This window comes from Mixophyes fleayi, chromosome 1 (genome assembly GCF_038048845.1).
Source record: "Mixophyes fleayi isolate aMixFle1 chromosome 1, aMixFle1.hap1, whole genome shotgun sequence".
NCBI classification, from domain to species: domain Eukaryota; kingdom Metazoa; phylum Chordata; class Amphibia; order Anura; family Limnodynastidae; genus Mixophyes; species Mixophyes fleayi.
Genome location: NC_134402.1, coordinates 340,283,797 through 340,302,507, shown reverse-complemented (window position 1 = coordinate 340,302,507; position 18,711 = coordinate 340,283,797). Strand labels below are relative to the sequence as shown.

The 18,711-nt window shown below is 46.4% G+C and overlaps 1 protein-coding gene and 1 long non-coding RNA gene across 2 annotated transcripts in view; one reads left to right on the top strand and one right to left on the bottom strand.

The window, feature by feature from the left end:
- Nucleotides 1–18,711, top strand: part of LOC142161060 (uncharacterized) — a 69,969-nt gene that overhangs the window by 37,795 nt on the left and 13,463 nt on the right. The gene's annotated exons all lie outside the window — the stretch shown is intronic.
- The window catches only part of TOP3B (DNA topoisomerase III beta), a 44,668-nt gene continuing 38,357 nt past the window's right edge, over nucleotides 12,401–18,711 (bottom strand). The window contains exon 18 of the mRNA XM_075216264.1: nucleotides 12,401–13,528. Coding sequence (XP_075072365.1) covers nucleotides 13,059–13,528 — 470 coding nt within the window. The 3' untranslated portion in view covers nucleotides 12,401–13,058. The remainder of the gene's footprint in view (nucleotides 13,529–18,711) is intronic.

Here is an 18,711-nt window from a genome sequence, read left to right as displayed (position 1 = left end):
GAGATAGTGCATCCTGATCAAACTGGTTTTATGCCAGGAAAATCTACGGCCATAAATCTGCGAAGGCTTTTTTGTCATTTACAGTTGCCCCATCCTGCAGGGGAGGAGGCGGTGGTGGTGTCCTTGGATGCTGCTAGGGCCTTTGACTCTGTGGAGTGGAGGTACCTGTGGGCGGTGCTTTTGAAATTTGGGTTTGGACCGTTTTTTATTCAGTGGATTAGACTTTTGTATTCTTGTCCTACAGCTAGAGTCTGTGTAAATGGCTTTATGTCCCGCCAGTTTGCTATGGGCAGAGGTACCAGACAGGGATGTCCCCTGTCCCCTGCTCTGTTTGCCCTTGCCATAGAGCCATTGGCATGTGTGGTAAGAATGCAGTCAGATATTGCTGGTTTAAGGATGGGCTGCAGGACGGACAAGATTGCCCTTTATGCAGATGATATGCTACTTTTTTTGTCATATCCTGATAAATCGTTGCCAAATCTACTCCACGTGGTCTCGGTGTTCGGTAGATACTCTGGACTTTTGATTAACTGGGATAAATCTAGTGTAACTCCGATTAGGGGAACCTGCCCTACGGGCCAAGTTCTGCAGACTTCTCTTAAATGGACTCCCGTATTTAAATATCTTGGTATCTGGATTTCTAGTGATATGGGTCAGTATATTCAGCGTAATGTTCAACCTCAGATTGATTATCTTAGGAGCCGAGTTGGGGTGTGGAAGCAGCTGCCATTATCGGTCACAGGTAGAATTAATCTGGTCAAAATGATAGTTCAACCAAAGTTTCTGTATGTTTTGCAGCAGTCGCCGGTCTATATCCCCCATAGTACATTCCGTTACATAGAACGTCTTATGGCCTCTTTGGTATGGGCGGGCAGGAGGGCAAAAGTTAAACTCACTACTTTATATCGTTCTCGAGGATCGGGGGGCTTGGCTTTGCCGAATCTACGGCTTTATTATTTTTCCTCCCAGTTAGCACATATTGAAATCTGGTTTAGGTCAAGGCTGGGTCTAGACTTGCATGATTTTTTGGTTTCTGAGACAGGATCTAGTCATACACGTGTGCAGTTTCTTCTGGCCGGAAGAAAAGTTGGGAGGGACCCCCCTTTATTAATACAGGCCATGAAGGTTTGGAGATTGTCATCCCAGATTGGAGGTGGATTGGATCTGGATCCATGCACTCCACTATGGGACAATTTGGATTTTGGAGAACTAACTAAGATGGAGGGGGCTGGAGCTTGGCGGAACTACAATATAACACACATTGGACAATTGTATGAGAACGGTATATTATATTCATTTGAGCAACTTCAGACACTACATGAACTACCTAGGGGTTACTTTTATAGATATCTGCAATTAAGACATGCTCTGGCCTCGCAGTTTCGGGAAGCTACCCCGAGCTTTAACGCAGATTCCTTAAGGGTGCAACTGTCAAGGTTGGGCCAGAGGCGGAAAATCTCTTTTCTGTATTCAATTTTGGTGGAAGGATCTGGCGAAGGGGGCTTGCCGGAGCTGCGATGCAGGTGGGAGGGAGATCTGGGGCGTCTTAGCGATAAGGCATGGGATATGGTGTTATGTAGCCCAAAGGAGGTCATCGCATCAGTTAGATTTCGCCAAGTTCAATTTTTTCTGTTACACAGAGCATATCTCACTCCTCTTCGGCTTTCTAAGTTCAGTGGTGGTCAGAAAGTGTTGTGTCCCAAATGTAGGAGCGAGGAGGGGGGCTTCTGGCATATGCTTTGGGAGTGTCCGCTGGTTTCATCCTTTTGGGGAGAAGTGGAGGACTGTATTAAAAGATTGGAGGTGGGAGTGATTGCCCTGACTCCAAGGCTCTGTATATTCGGTTTAGGCCTGAACAAAAAAACTCGTAGACTCATTAGATTGCTTATCAATACGTTACTCATGCTGGCAAAGGTAGTGATAGCTAGGAAATGGATGGCACCAGAAGGTCCAACATTGAATAGCTGGATTGACCTTGTTAACGATACAGTCGGCCATGAAAGGTTCATGTATACCAGCAGGAATTTGGTGGATAAGTATGAAAGAATATGGTATAGATGGAGGATATCCCCGTATGTCACGGAGGGATTGAGGGAAGTGGAACTCTCCTGATTGAAGCTTGGGGCAGACATCCAGCCACCTATTATGTTATTAAGATCAATGATTGTACCTTGTATTACCAAAGCTGTACCATTATCTCACTATATCGTGAAAAAATGTCTATATCTTTACTTGGAAATGTGAATGTCAATGTTTTTTGCTTTTTCTAACTGCATGGTGTATAAATACTTGACAATGCTTGTATCACTGTATGGGGTATAGTTGGGGGGTAGCCTACTGTGTTGGGCTTTTTTTGTTGTTTAAAGGAAAAAATGCAATAAAATTTTACCTGATTTAAAAAAAAAAAGAGGTTGGAGTAGAACCCCTGTCTCCGTTGGTCTTCCGGGACCTTCATGATAACTCCCTGCGAAAGAAGAGAAGCAACGCAGCAAAGCATTGCTTGTCTTTTCTGTCGATGGCGGGGCAAGCTGGTTGCAAAAAACCTCTGAGGGGCTGGGCCCGCTAGGTCTATTATGTAACCTCTTGTCATGATCCCATGAATCCAACTGTCCTCTGAGGACTCTGCCCACTGATCTCTGAACAGTAGCAGACGTCTCTCCACTCCCACCATTGCCAATGGGGGTGGGGCCTTCATGTTGCCGGTTTATCCGGAAGCTTGGAAGAGGGACGGCTTGTGGAGGAGGAGGAGGAAGACCTACCTCGGAGCGAGTGTCCCCTGGCCCCAGACGATCTGGACATGAATGTCTGACCCCTGCCAGATGGGCCCCCTCGAAAGGGCTATCTAAATGAACCAAACCTAGGAGTCCTAGGCCTTGGAACATTCACAGGCAAAAAAGTACTTTTGCCTCCTGTAGCCTGGGAAATCATGGAATCCAATTCCGGGCCAAATAACACTCCACTGGAAAAAGGAAGGGACTCCAAAGACTTTTTAGATTCAGAGTCTGCATCCCAGGACCTGAGCCACAAGGCCCTCCTGGCCGCCACAGCTGTTGCAGAGACAGAGGAGTAATTTGGAACTTGCTTTCTGGGCAGCCTCATAAATGTACCCTGGCGCCTCCTTAACGTGCAGTGCAAGTGGAAGCAAGTCTGAATCTTGCAAAGCTGTTGCCAACTGGTCAGCCCACGTTTCCATAGCTCTGGGGACCCATGCTGATAAAAACGTGGGTCTGAAAGAAGTACCTGCTGCTGTGTAGATTGACTTTAAAAAAGTCTCTATTGTGCGGTCAGTAGGGTCCTGCAAGGAAGCTGTTCCTGGAACAGGAAGCGTAGTGTGGCGAGCTAAACGTGCCACTGGTGTATCCACCCTTGGGACCTGTTCCAGACAGATTACATCTTCCTCCTGAAGAGGTTATAAAGACAGGTACCTTCTTGGAATAACAAATCTACAGTTAGGTTGTTTCCAAGATGCTTCTGTGATCTCTTTCAACTCTGCAGATGGAGGGAAACGGATCGCCAGTCTTCTGCGCTTTTTAAATAGACTACGATCTGTAGATCTAGGGCTAGATTTACTGAGCTGCGGGTTTGAAAAAGTGGAGATGTTGCCTATAGCAACCAATCAGATTCTAGCTATCATTTTGTAGAAGGTACTAAATAAATGAAAGCTAGAATCTGATTGGTTGCTATAGGCAACATCCCCATTTTTTCAAACCCGCAGCTTAGTAAATCTAGCCCCTAGTCTCCTCTGTGTCCAGAAAACCCAGTGCCTGATGCACCGCTACCACCAGGTCATCAATTCCCTGATATCTGGGAGACTCCTCTGGGTCTGCCTGTGCAGAATCAGAATATTCTAAAACCTCACCCTCCACTTCTAAGGATGTGTCCAAATCAGAGAGAGTGACAGAAGGGGATTAGCAGATCTGTGCCTCTTGTTTCTAGGTAAATATCTTGGGTTCTCCAAAAAAAAGGTTTAACTGATCTAGACCCCTGACCAACAATGTGGACCAGGCCAGCTCTCCCATAAGGGGGTCCTGATATGGCAATGCAGAGGAATGTTCCGCCCGTCCTGAAGTAACGGACTCTGTAGTTCCCGTGGTCACCCCTGAATTAAGAGTGGCTATTGTTCCAGAGGTTGAAGGGAGTACCGCAGCTACCGCTAGAATTTCTGTGGGATTAGAAAGCAGTTGTAACAATGTAGTAAACCCCTGCATCAGGGCAACCGCCCACGCTGGTGTTTCAGGTATGTCTAGGGCGTTAGTCTGTGGCTGTGCCGTCATGGAAGCCCCACCGCAGTCAGTACACAGGGGACCTGGGTCCTGCAGTTCACTAGGCAATTTAGCCTTACACTTGGAACAAGTATAATATTTGGTACAAAGGTCAAAAGATAGTATCCCTGTATAAACAGTTATATGTGAGAGCCAAAGCATCTAAACACGTAATATATATATATATATATATATATATATATATATATATATATATATATATATATATGCATTCATAAGTGTTCTAATACATCTCTATCAAATAGGGAGTATATAGAGAAAGATTTTGGTACTTAGCCTTCCAGGGCTAAGCAACAGGAGAAGAAGTCTTGTCAGCAGGTCTGCTAGCTTCAGAAGGAGCTGATGTCTCCTTTCCCGGGCAGATTTGGAGCCTTGGATGAGTCCACCTGTGCTCTGCAGGCGGGGCAGTTCTATTAACTCAACTCTCCCTGTCCTGCACATGTTTCAGAAAGCCAAAAAACAGATAAGGCGATTTACTGCTTCTCTTCTTATGCAGTAATCGCTGCTGTGCACTCGCCCTGCTGGATTCTTGAAAGTGCAGCCCCAATACCAAGATCCCCCCTCCTTTCCTGAGGAGGGTACTTGGAACATTTCAAAATGACAGCCTGTAGCTGTGGGGATTACTGGCGCTCTCTGCCTCCATGGCAGCGCCGGTAACCTGTAAATAATCAGTGTGACAGCGGCTTGAATAAGCCGCCTGTCACACTGCCGAGAAGCATTTTTTAAAACCAAAATATCTTCCTGCTGTCGAGAGCCGTCCGGCTCTCAGTCTGACAGCTGCTTCTATAAACGAGTCTGCTCTGTGTGGAACGGAGCACACCCATAAATAGGAAAAAAGAATAAAAGAAAATAAAGAAACCTACAAACACTGAAATAAATCACTGCCCACAAAAATAAGCCCAACTCCTTTGGGCACTCAACATTAACTGAGACTTCAGTCGGGGTTGCAGGGGGAGGGGTCTGTCGGCAGCTCACAAAGTTATCTAGTTAAGTTCCAAACTCCTCCTCCCCTCACACAATCCCATGGTAAGCAGTGTCCCCCGATTGGTTGAAAGAGAAAAGAGGATTTTTGTACTTACGTTAAATCCGTTTCTCTGATTCTGTCTGTTACCATGGGGACATTCTAAAGCAGCCCCCTAAGGGTGGGACCGCTCTGAAAGCCCGGCCCATAGAGCAGTATGGGCAAAATTTGCATCCGAAGACGCAAACACATTAAACTGATAGAATTTTGTAAAAGTATGGACAGAAGAGGTGGCTGTTCTGCACAGTTGGTCCGCAGAAGCCCCATTTCTCGCTGCCCAAGATGCCCCCACCGACCGGGTGGAATGGGCCGTAAGTCTCTCTGGCACAGGGCGGTTAGCCCTGATGTAAGCCTGTCTAATTGTTGCCCTAATCCATCTCGCAATTCACTGCTTGGAGGCTGCCCAGCCTCTTATGAGAATCAATAAAGGACAAACAGAGAATCGGTACTCCGAATTTGGGAAGTTCTCTTAACATAAATGCGGAGAGCCCTAACCACATCTAATTTCTCCATATACACTGATCAGACTGAGAAGCTATCCGAAAAACCGGAACCACAATTTCCTGGTTCAAATGAGAGGCTGAAACACCCTTCGGAACAAAGGAAGGGAGAGTTCTCAATTCCGCTCTGTCCTCGTGGAACACCAAATATGGTTCAAGACAGGACAGAGCTGCCAACTCTGAAACTCCACAAGCGGATGCAATAGCTAAGAGAAACACCACCTTCCAGGTCAGAGACCTAAAATCTGCCGAAAGTAAGGGTTCAGAAGGAGGCACTGTAAGCATATTAAGCACCAGGTTAAGATCCCATGGTGCTGTAGGAGGAGTGTAAGGAGGCTGGATATGTAAGACCCCCTGAAGAAACGTCCTGATGTCTGGCATATCCGCTAACTTCAGGTGGAAGAAAACTGAAAGGGCAGATACCTGTACCTTTAAGGAACCTAAGCGGAGACCTTCCTCAAGACCATCCTAAAGAAAGGCCAGAAGTCGGAAAAGACGAAAAGAGGACGTATGACAAAACCTATTTTCACACCATCTGATATAGGCTCGCCAAGATGATGATAGATGCGAGTCGAAGCAGGCTTACGAGCTTGCAGCAGAGTGTTCACTACACTGGGGGAGAACCCCTAGCCCTCCAGAGCCTGGCTTCAACAGCCACGCCATTAAATTCAGCCGAGGTAAATCCTGGTGATGAAAGGGACCCCGAAAGAGAAGATCCTGCCTTTGCGGAAGACAAAGCTCTCGCCCTACCGCCATAGAGATTATGTCCGCGTACCACACTCGATGTGGTCATGCAGGTGCTACCAGAATTACCGGCAGACCTCCCCGCTTCACCCGACTGAGTACTCTAGGTATCATGGGAATTGGGGGAAACAGATTACCCAATCGGAAGTTCCACGACATTGTCATGACGTCTACGGCTACTGCCAAGGGGCTCTTGCCCTTGCGCAAAAACTGGGAATCTTCCTGTTGTGCCTGGAGGCCCTGAGATCCAGATCCGGCAGACCCCACCTCTGAACAAACTGGAAGACTTCCGGATGAAGGGACCATTCTCCTGGCATTATCTCGTGGCGACTGAGATAATCGGCCTCCCAGTTCTTTATCCCGGGGATGAAAACTGCCGAGATTGCTGGAACGTTTTGTTCCGCCCTGGCGAATATTTGAGCCGATACCCGCATAGAAGCTGCACTTCTTGTTCATCCCTGTCTGTTGAAATATGCCACAGTCGTGGCCTGAAGAAGGGTCTGGGCTCCCTGAAGGGCCAAAAGGATAGCCTTCAATTCCAACGTGTTGATGGATAGGGAGGACTCCTGGACTGACCACAGACCCTGGAGCTGGAGATGAAGAACTAGGGCTCCCCAAGCTTTCAGGCTGACGTCTGTGGTGACTATGGTCCATGACCACGGTGCAAAGCACTTGCTCACAGACAGCTGATCCTGAGCCAGCCACCACTGAAGCAAACTCCTCACATCCAGAGACAGGGAGATCCTCTTGCAATCCAAGTGTAGGTGGGATCCTGACCACCTTGTTAAAAGGTCCCACTGAAAACATTGGGAGTGAGCACGACCGTAAGGGATCGTCTCGAAGGAGGCCAGCATCTTCCCTAGGAGGCGCATGCACAATTGAATTGAAGGTCTGGGAGAGGACAAGACCTGAGATGTTATCCTCTGTACCGAGCTGATCTACTCTTCTGGCAGAAACATCTTCTGCTGCTTGGTGTCCATGATAAGTCCCAGGAAGATTATGCGCTGCTGCGGGACCACCTGGGATTTCTTTAAGTTTACTAACCAGCCATGGCTCTCAAGGAAACTGATGGTGAGGGACAAGTGCTGATGTAATCAAACCTCTGGAGGATTTTATGAGATCATCTAAATAAGGCACGACCTGAACACCCGTGGAATGAAGACAAACTGCCATTACCGACGTGATCTTTGTGAAAAAGCTTTGGAGCCGGGGAGAGGCCGAAGGGAAGAGCCCGAAACTGATAATGGGAAGCCCCCACTGTGAATCTCAGGAGAGACTGATGACCTCTCCAGATGGGAACCTGAAGGTATGCGTCTTTTATGCCTATTGAAGCCATAAACCGATTCCTTTCCAGGCTGTTTATTACTGACCTCAGAGTCTCAATGCGAAATTTGTCCACCCTTAGGTGCACATTTAGGTTCTTTACATTTAAGATTGGTTGAAAAGATCTGTCTGTCTTCCTGACATGATAAAGGTTTGAGAAGAAGCCCTTTTTTTTCTGGTTTTCTGGGACCCTGCAAATGACTCTTGCTGAAAGAAGAGAAGCGATGCAATTCTGCATCACCTGTCTTCTTTCTGGGTAGCAGGGATGCAAAGAAACAAAGCAGGGCAGGACCCAGGAGATCTATGATGATGTACCCCCCCTCTTCATAATGCCCCAAATCCAAGGATCTTGAGGACACGGTCCACTGTTCCTGAAAAAGAGACAAGCGCCCCCCCCCCCCCCCATCTCCTGGCAAGGAGAATGGCAGTCAGGATGCAGGCATTTCCAGAGTCCTGACGTCTAGTAGAGAAAGAGGACCTACCTCTGACTGAGAGGCCTCTATAATTTGGCTGTCTGCCGCTGGCTGACTGACCTCTGACAAGGAAGCTCCCCCAAAAGGGCTGCCTAAAGGAGCTGAAATGTGGGGGACGGACTCTGCCTGTGCTCACTGACAAAAAAGGTGCTCTTGCCACCTGTTGCCTGGGGAATCATACTTTCTAGTTCTGGCCCAAACAAACCTGATGCTGAAAAGGGAAGGGTTTCCAAGTATTTCTTAGATTCTGAATCCGCATCCCAGGACTTCAGCCATAAGGTTCTTCTTGCTAAAAATGGCGAAGCCTGAATAGAAGAGGAAACAGAAGCTGCATTCTGAGCCGCCTCATACAGATACCCAGATGCCTCTTTTAAATGTAAAGCCAGGGGAAGCAATTCTGAATCTTGCAAACCCTGAGCCAGCTGTTCTGCCCATGCTTCCATGGCTCTAGCGACCCAAGCCGAAGCGAATGTGGGCCTAAAGGAAGCACACGTTGTCAAAAATATAGACTTCACCTGAGATTAAATTCTTTGGTCAGTGGGATCCTGCAGAGATGCAGTGTCCGGGACCAGCAGGGTAGTGTGGCGAGCTAAGTGGGCTACAGGAATATCCACCTTAGGGATTCCTTCCCAGCGAGCCAGATCCTCTTCCTGTAATGGATATAAGGAGGAGAATCTCTTAGGTATTGAAAACCTTTTTATCAGGTTGCTTCCAGGCTCCCTCAGCAATATCTCTCAGCACTACCAAAGGAGGAAACAAATAACTCTCTTCCTGGCCTTCTTAAAGAGAGTCCTGTCCTGTCCATAGGGCTAGGATCCTCTACCTCAGCGAGGTCTAAGGCCTGTCTCACTGCTAATACCAAATAATCAATGCCCTGATACCTAGTGGCCTCTTCTGGGTCAGACATCTGGTCAGGATCAAAATTTGTGTCCCCTTCATCATGTGAAAAACCCTCCGTATCTGAGGGGGACAGTAGGGGATTAGAGGCTCTAAACCACTTTCTTTTGGGAGGACCCAAATTTGGGAATTACAATAACTGGTTTAGCCTGTCTAAACCCTTAATTAATGATGAGGACCATGCCGGCTCTGTAGAGACAGGGCCCTGGTCCGTAATCAAAGAAGAAGGGCCCTCTATAGCCGCCCCAGAAGCAGCAGCCACCGCAGGGACTCCCGCAACTGTAAGGGCATTGTCTGATACTGAAGGAAAAACTGCAGAGCTTGTCAGTAACTGAGAAGATTTAGTGAGAAGCTGGGCTAGGAGGAAACTGACTGTGTCAGAGAAGCTACCCAGACCAGTTCCTCGGACAGAGGGGCTGAAGTCTGCTGGGTTTGCAAAGAGGTGGGCCTACTTTCGCAATCAGAGCATAGCGCGAAGGGGTCCTTCTGCCCACATGGTAATTTAACCCTACATTTAGAGCAGGTAAAATATTTTGCCACAGGCCCCTTCCCTTTATCTGACATTTTATAAAGGAAAGAGCCACCAAACACACCAAAGTGTTTAGACAGAGTGAGACAGAGTAACACAACTAATCTACAGTAAAAGTTGTTCTAGTACTTTAAAATAAACTAATAATAAAGTAATCTGTGCAAGTAATAGCACAATAATATTATCCTTACAAGCCCCACTGGTTAGCAAGAATTAAAGTATAAATTGCTAATAAAAAGAAAAGGAGAGGTACTTATCCAAACAAGCCCAAATATAGGAGAGGAATTCCACAGCAGCGTCCTGGTGCTTGTCCCCACCAAGATGTCTCTGTTCCCGGGCTTCCTCTGGTGCCAGAAGACCGGACTGTACCAAGTAGATAGAAGAGCAGGGGAGCTATATAGTCTTAGTTTCCCCTCTTCCTCTCTCTGTCTGTTTTCCTCTTTTTTTTATTTTTTATATATATTAAAAAATATATAGCAGAGTATTGGAGACATCCAATATTTTGGAGGTCTCCTGCAGCAGAAGGACCCCGTTCTCCCCCTCCTCTTCTTGAGGGGGGAACTTGGTCTGCCCCCTTCTCCTCACTCACTCCAAACATGGCGCCCGGTTGATGATCCGATAACCGGCGCTCTATGCCTGCAGTGGCAGCGCCGGTTATCGGGGAGGCTCTGAGAGTGACAGCGGTCCGGAGAGACCGCTTGTCACTCTGTCTCAGACACCCTAGACTCTGCCAGCGAGAGCCCTCAGCTCTCATCTGACAGAGCAGTGTCTGTGCTGCGGTTCTGGGAGTGTGCTCTCTATGGTAGAACACACTCCCAGGTCTGCCTTCAAGATAAAAGTCTCAAAAGTAAACAGTTAAGTAACAAAAAATATAAAAAAAATTAAATAGAAATGAATAAAATAAAACTAGCATTAAAAATAGAAGCCCAACTCCTTGGGCACCTAGAAAAAAACTGAGAGGAAGAGGCAGGGGGATTGTAGAGGGGAGGGGTCTCTCAACAGTTCCTAAAGTTAACTAGCTAGGTGCCAACTCCTGTGCTCCCCTCCACAACCCCATGGTAGCAGTGTCCCCCAGACTGGATGAAAGAGAAATACTTTTTTTTTACATTTATAGAAGTCTGAATATAATATAAAGATCTATGTATAAATATAGCTATATAATCTCAGTATAGTAGGAGTTTAGCAAGTCTAAATACTAGGTAATCCTAACATTAGCCACCAATCCCCAGACTCTGAAATAAAATAGATGTAGTCCTGTGTACCTTAGAACAGAATAGACAGGCTATCAATGATTGTAAATAGAGAACTATTGTAAAACAATACAAGGATAGCAGCTGAGGAGAGGCAGAGCAGGGAAGCAGCATGTACTCAATGTGTCTATGTGTCCCAGTTCCAAAGATGGCCGCCGTCCGCGCCAGGAAACTGATAGGAAAGAGAAGGAAGTGACCGCTGCAGATCCTCCCCTATTATGGTTGCCTCCATGTATCACCGATCAATTCATATTAACATATGGCTGTCAGCCCTCAGAATCCCCACGCATATATTACCTGCCCAGGCTGCGTGCGCTCTTCACTACACCAGAATCGTCTCCTAATGAGAGCGATTGTTGTCTCCATCCCCCCACTGCTCGTGTCTATGGGAATGGGGAACCTGCCGGCATGTCAGACAGGGAGGAGCAAATACAGACCCTGGGTGGAGTGAAGACATTCCTAGTTAAGTATGAAGCAGGAGCACCATCTTTGGCACAGCGATACAGAAACAGTATTTCATTTTGTAGAGCAAGATTAATATGATGAAATAAAGAGGTGGAGAGGGAGCACATTTTCAGGAGTGTTCCGTAGCACGGGCATTATAAACTCGAATTTTGTACCAGCTTAAGTCTAGCGGAAATCAGGTCTAACCTTTTACTTTTAATAAGACAAAGCACAATGCACTGTTTTAAATAGTTAAAAAAAACATCTAAAAATTCTCAATCAGCCCCAGTGTCTGGGCTGGTTTCCACTATAACAAGACAACCATAAGCGTGGGCTCCCTGCCCTGCCACAGTGAAAAACAGCACACTAAAAGCACTGTGTCTCTTCCAAATTCACCCACCACCAGGCTATGGGGAAGGAATAATTAACAATATTGGGACTAATGGAGTGGTAACTTTGGTGGTAGAGTAAAAAAAATCAAGCAAGTATAACTTTAAAATAAACTTAAATTGAATGAGATTCCATAAATACCCTTGTTCACCACTTTATTAAATATATATAAAAAAATCCTTTTCTTCTTTCTTGGTCTGTTGTAGTCCAAAGGACACGGCTATTTGTAGCCCTGCACTGACCAAACCAGGGTTGGTTTTCACTATACCATGGAGTCCCCATGCTTCCTGTGTAGTGGTGCCGCTAGTTGAGGATTTGAAGAGGGGAGCACACTGCCTGCTTTTTGTTTTCATTTCAAACAGTGTACCTGGTATGAGGACTGTTTTATAAGTGCATTACTAGGTGTGCACCTGCAATTGCACGTCTGCTGAAAGAGCCCCACTGTAAGTATAGGTCAAGACGAGATCGCCGTCAGCCTTTGGTGGAGTAGTATGTTTTTAAGTGCACGAAGAACAATGTAAAAAATAGCTTTTCACACGCACAAAATGACATGTAATAACGCACCTTCATAATTTATTTAAGCCATGAAGCTAAACTAAGAATTATTTTAAGAAACAGACTAAAACATTTCACTGAAAGTGGCATTTGTTTTTTTTACACTTTTGCACAGCGTAACCTCTAAACATTTTCTGCGGAGAGGAGGCATGCAATTTAATGTACACAGAGAGGACCATCAAGGCGCAACCAAAGTGGTTTGTAGTGCTCCAATGTTGTTGACATTTGACAGACAGGCTGAGAACAAATTCCTTAAAAAACTCGATTTTCAGTATATTTGCTGGCTTTCTCTCTTACAAGAATAATTTGAGAGGTCTTCATTTGGAAGAATGACTTTTTCATTTTATACTTTTCACAGAAGAGCTTTTGCTTACTTATATGCCCAAGCAAGACTGTGACATTATGTGGGTTGCTTCTGGATCTCTGAGCTAATGCTAAGTGGTAAGCATACATGAAGAAAAAGTGACAATATGAACCTTAAATAATGCTGCTGTGTACACTGTAGGAAATGCACATATTATAATCATAGTTTTTAAAAGGTTCTAGGTAATAGCTAAAGTTGTAAGTAGCCCTTTCACACAGCTGTCAGGAAAGTTGTATTCCAGAACTTTTTTAAGAGGGGGTTTTATTGCACATGCTAAAGATCATGTTACACGAAGTATGCTGCAAGAGCAGCCATTTTGTCCTTTGGCTTTTTGAGGTTACCTCGTCGACCTCTGCCCCTTCCTCTTCCCTGTTTTCTTCCTTGTCCACCCCTGTGCATTGGGTGTCTCATAGTGGCATGTTTGAGCTCTACCAGGTCTTGGAAGACATTGTCGCAAAACACACAGCCAGTGTGTTGTGTCTGATCTGCTGGCAGTGGACTCTTGGCTTTGTTAAAGTCTACAAGCACAAGGGCAGCATCACACACCTCACAGGTCTCTGCGGACACTCGCACCCTGTGAGCATTCTCAAAGAAGTGTACAATGACATTACACTTATTACAGGACATCTTCCATTTAGGACCAGAGGTTGAGTCCAGGACCATCACCCCATTCTCACATTCCACACACTGGGCAATCCCAAGCATACTGAGTGAATGTTGGCAGGTTGGGTGAGTGCACTCATTGCACCCCATCCCTGAAAAATGAGAGAAAAGGCAGAACATTATAAACGGTAGTACATGGGTAGATCAAACCTACAGATATATTTATCAATATAAGGAAAAACTGAAATAAGAATCACATTAAAAATAGGAGAGGAGTATAAATTAGATCCCCTTCCAGATGCCTACTAATGGGTTTTAAATTCAACAAATAATCTGGTCGCACTACATTATGGAAAAACATTTTATGAAATAAATTAAAAGGGATGAGAGATATGACACAGTGTTAAAGTTTCATGGTGAAAAAAAAAAACATAAGATGAAGGCAGATGGATAAAATAGGCAAAGTGTTGGTAGAGTGCAAGTTTGCCTTAAAGTGTACCCATCACCTGCTCACAGTGGATGTAGCACCAATATTCAGTGATAACTGAGAGACATCACAAAATGCTTTAATCCCTAAGTGATGTCACTAGTTACTGGCAAATCTAAAGACTGTATTCTCATAAATATCAGGTCAGCCCATAAAATGATTGCATTCACTCTGTCTAGGTGACTGGTACACTGCATGTACTACATGTGTGCTACTTGTGATCAGACTGCCAGGAGGACTGTATATAGTAGTTTCAGTCTAGAATGATCTACATTATTCAAGCACACTCCTTTTAATTTTCTCTACACTGTTTTATTCTTTGGATGATAGATGCTGCTACATCCAATTTAATTGTATTACTGTTTTCCCTGAATGGTGGCACATTATATCATTACAGCATGTGAAGAGTCAGAGATTGCTAAATGCTGCCCTAAATCAATGTCCCTGGATTATGTTATTGCAGGCTTATATCTATCATCTGCACTGTGTCCTCTTACATCTGGGTCACGTTTATACATTTCTAATTATTCAATGTTATGTCTTTAAGGATAACACACATTACTCTCTTAAAGTTATTTTTCTATGAAATAGGAAAAATGTAGACCAGTCAAGGTCAATGCCTAAATAATCCATGATGGAGAATACAAACAAAAAAGGTGTAACAAAAACAGATGCATGTTGTACACAAGGGCATTAATATCAGATGTTTGTTCTTAAAGCCTGCAAAACATGCTGTAATGTTTACAGTCTAAAAAAATAATTTAAGCGATAGGAGCTGTAGAGAAAAGAGGATTTATGTACTTACGTTAAATCCGTTTCTCTGATTCCGTCTGGGGGACACTGCTTACCATGGGTTGTGGAGGGGAGCTCGGGAGTTGGCACCTAACTAGTTAACTTTAGTACTGCCGGCAGACCACTCCCCTCTACAATCCCCCTGCCCCCTCTTGTTCAGTTAATTAAAAAGCCCAAACAGAAAAGGCCAATCAAACAAGAGCACACAGAAGAAAAGCAGAAAGGAGGGATCGCAGTGTCCCCCAGACGGAATCAGAGAAACGGATTTAACGTAAGTACATAAATCCTCTTTTCTCTTTCATCCAGTCTGGGGGACACTGCTTACCATGGGGACGTTCTAAAGCAGCCCCCCAAGGGTGGGACTACTCTGAAAATCCCGCTCGTAAAGCACTACGAGCGAAATTTGCATCCGCGGATGCAAATACATTAAACTGGTAAAATTTTGTAAAGGTGTGGACAGAGTGGCTGCCCTGCAAAGCTGGTCTGCAGAAGCCCCATTTCTCGCTGCCCACGACGCCCCTACCGATCTGGTGGAATGGGCCGTAAGTCTCTCTGGCACAGGACGGTGAGCCTTATGTAAGCTTGCTTAATGGTTGCCGTAATCCATCTTGCAATGGACTGTTTAGAGGCTGGCCAGTCTCTCTTATTAGCATCATAAAGAACAAACAGAGAATCAGTACGTCTAATCTGAGAAGATCTTTTTACATAAATGCGGAGAGCCCTAACCACATCTAACTTTTCCACAGACTGTTGATCCGAATGGGAAGAAGATGAGAAGACCGGAACTACAATTTTCTGGTTCAGATGGAAAGTTGAAACTACTTTTGGAACGAAGGAAGGGAGGGTTCTTAACACCGCTCTGTCCTCGTGGAAAACCAAATATGATTCCCGACAAGACAGAGCTCCTAATGCCGAAACCCTACGTGCAGATGCAATAGCTAAAAGAAAGAGGACCTTCCAGGTCAACCACTTCAAATCTGCCACAAGTAATGGCTCAAAAGGAGGCCCTTTAAGCATATCCAGTACCAGGTTGAGATCCCATGGTGCTGTAGGCGGAACATAGGGAGGCTGAATATGCAAGACTCCCTGGAGGAAAGTCCTAATATCTGGTAAATCCGCTAATTTCAGGTGAAAAAAGACTGAAAGTGCCGATACCTGAACTTTTAGGGAACCTAACCGAAGCCCTGCTTCCAGGCCATCCTGAAGGAAAGCCAACAAGCAAGGGAGACGAAAGGAGGACGAGTGACAAGTCCTATTTTCGCACCATCTGATGTAGGCTCTCCAAATCCGGTGATAGATGCGAGCTGAAACTGGCTTTCTGGCTCGCATCATAGTGTTCACTACGCTGGAGGAAAAACCCCTAGCCCTCCAGAGGCTGGCTTCAACAGCCATGCCGTTAAACTGAGCTGAGGTAAATTCTGGTGACGGAAAGGACCTTGCAGAAGGTCGTCTCGAGATGGAAGACGAAAACCCTGTCCTTCCGCCATAGAGATTATGTCCGCACACCAGACTCGGCGCGGCCATGAGAATTACTGGCAGACCCCCTAGCCTTACTCGTTTGAGTATGCGAGGAAGCATGGGAATCGGAGGAAACAGGTATCCCAACCTGAATTCCCATGACATCGTCATAACGTCCACTGCCACCGCTAAGGGGTCTCTTGCCCTTGCGCAAAACCTGTGAACCTTTCTGTTGTGTCTGGAAGCCATAAGATCTATGTCCGGAAGACCCCACCTCTGAACCAGAGACTGAAAAAATTCAGGATGGAGTGACTACTGCCCCGGCATCATCTGATTTCGACTTAGGTAGTCGACCTCCCAATTTCTTATTCCTGGAATGTATACTGCCGATATTGCTGGAACATATTGTTCTGCCCAAACCAAAATTTGAGCTGCGAACCCCTGGTTCCTCCCTGCCTGTTGACATATGCCACGGCCGTGGCATTGTCGGACTGAACTCTGACAGGGTGGCCCTGGAGGAGGGACTGGGCCCTCCGGAGGGCTAAAAGAATAGCCTTCAACTCCAGCACGTTTATTGATAGGGCTGATTCCTGAACCGACCAAAGTCCCTGGAGCCAGAGGTGCAGGATTACCGCCCCCCAACCTTTCAGGCTGGCTTTCAGGCTGGCGTCTGTCGTGGCTATGATCCATGACCATGGAGCGAAGGACCTGCCCACTGTCATGTGATCCTGAATCAGCCACCACCGGAGCGATTCTCTCATCCTCAGAGATAGAGAGATCCTCTGGAGATCCAAGCGTAGGTGGGATCCTGACCATTTCGTCAATAGATCCCACTGAAAACATTGAGAATGAGCTCGACCGAAGGGGATGGTCTCGAAGGAGGCCACCATCTTTCCCAGCAGCCGCATGCACAAGTGCATTGAGGGGCTGGGAGAAGACAAAACCTGAGTTGTTATACTCTGAATTGAACTGATCTTCTCGACAGGCAGGAACACCTTTTGCTGGCTGGTGTCCATAATGAGCCCTAGGAAAACCATGCGTTGACACGGAACCATCTGGGATTTCTTTAAATTTATCAGCCATCCATGGCCCTCGAGAACCGCCAAGGTGAGGGATAAGTGATGACGTAAGCAATTCTCTGTGGAGGATTTGATGAGCAGATCGTCCAAATAAGGCACGACCTGAACTCCTTGTAGGTGAAGACATGCTGCCATAACTGACATGATCTTGGTGAAAACTCTCGGTGCTGTCGAGAGGCCGAAGGGGAGGGCCCGAAACTGATAGTGGGAGGATCCCACTGTGAATCTTAGGAGAGACTGATGGTGGCTCCAAATGGGAATGTGGAGGTATGCGTCGTTTATGTCTATAGACGCCATAAACTGATCCTTCTCTAAGCTGTTTATCACTGACCTCAGGGATTCCATCCGAAATTTGTCCACCCGTAAGTGCACATTGAGGCCCTTTAAGTTTAAGATGGGTCGAAAAGAGCCGTCCGGCTTCTTGACCAGAAACAGGTTTGAATAAAACCCCTGTCCTTTCTGGTAGTCTGGGACCCTGCAGATAACTCTTTGTGACAGAAGAGAGGCGACACAATCCTGTATTGCCTGACTTCTTGATGGATCTCGGGGAAGAGGAGTTATGAAGAAACGAGGTGGTACCGGGCCCAGCAGGTCTATCCTGTACCCCTCTGATATAATGCCCCGAATCCAAGGATCTTGGGAGGACGCTGCCCACTATTCCTGAAACAAAGACAGACGTCCCCCTACTGGCGCCCCCTCTAGAAGAACAGAGTGGTCGTCAGGACGCAGGCTTCTCCTGGGTCTTGGAGGCCTGGCGCCTAGCTGCAAACGAGGATCTCCCCCTGGCAGAGGGGCCTCGAGCATTGGGCTGTCTGCCTCTAAAGGACTGTCCTCTAGGCAAGGAGGTCCCCCGAAAGGGCTGACGAAAGGAGTTGACCCGAGGGTTCCGGCTCCTGCTAGGAAATACCGGCAAGGAAGTGCTTTTGCCCCCCGTTGCCTGTGAAATCAGGGTATACAATTCCGGGCCGAACAAACCTGCTGCTGAAAAAGGAATGGTTTCAACTGACTTTTTTGATTCCGCATCCCCTTCCCAGGATTTCAGCCATAACGTCCTTCTTGCTGAAATAGATGCAGCCTGAATAGAAGAGGATACAGCCGCTGTGTTCTGGGCCGCCTCATAAAGGTACCCCGATGCCTCTTTCAGATGCAAAGCCAGGGGAAGTAAATCAGAGTCCTGTAAGGCCTCTGCCAGCTGGTCTGCCCATGCTTCCATGGCTCTAGCAACCCAAGCTGACGCAAATGTGGGTCTAAAGGAAGAACCCGCAGCCGCAAATATAAATTTCAGCTGGGATTCCACTCTGCGATCATTGACATCCTGTAGGGATGCAGAACCTGGGTCTGGGAGTAGTGTGTTTGGCCAATCGGGCTATTGGAATATCCACTTTGGGAATACTCTCCCAGCGAACCACATCTTCCTCCTGCAATGGATACAGGGAAGAGAACCTTCTGGGAACAGAGAACCTTCTATCAGGCTGTTTTCAGGCTCCCTCTGCAATATCTTTAAGTTCTACAGAAGGGG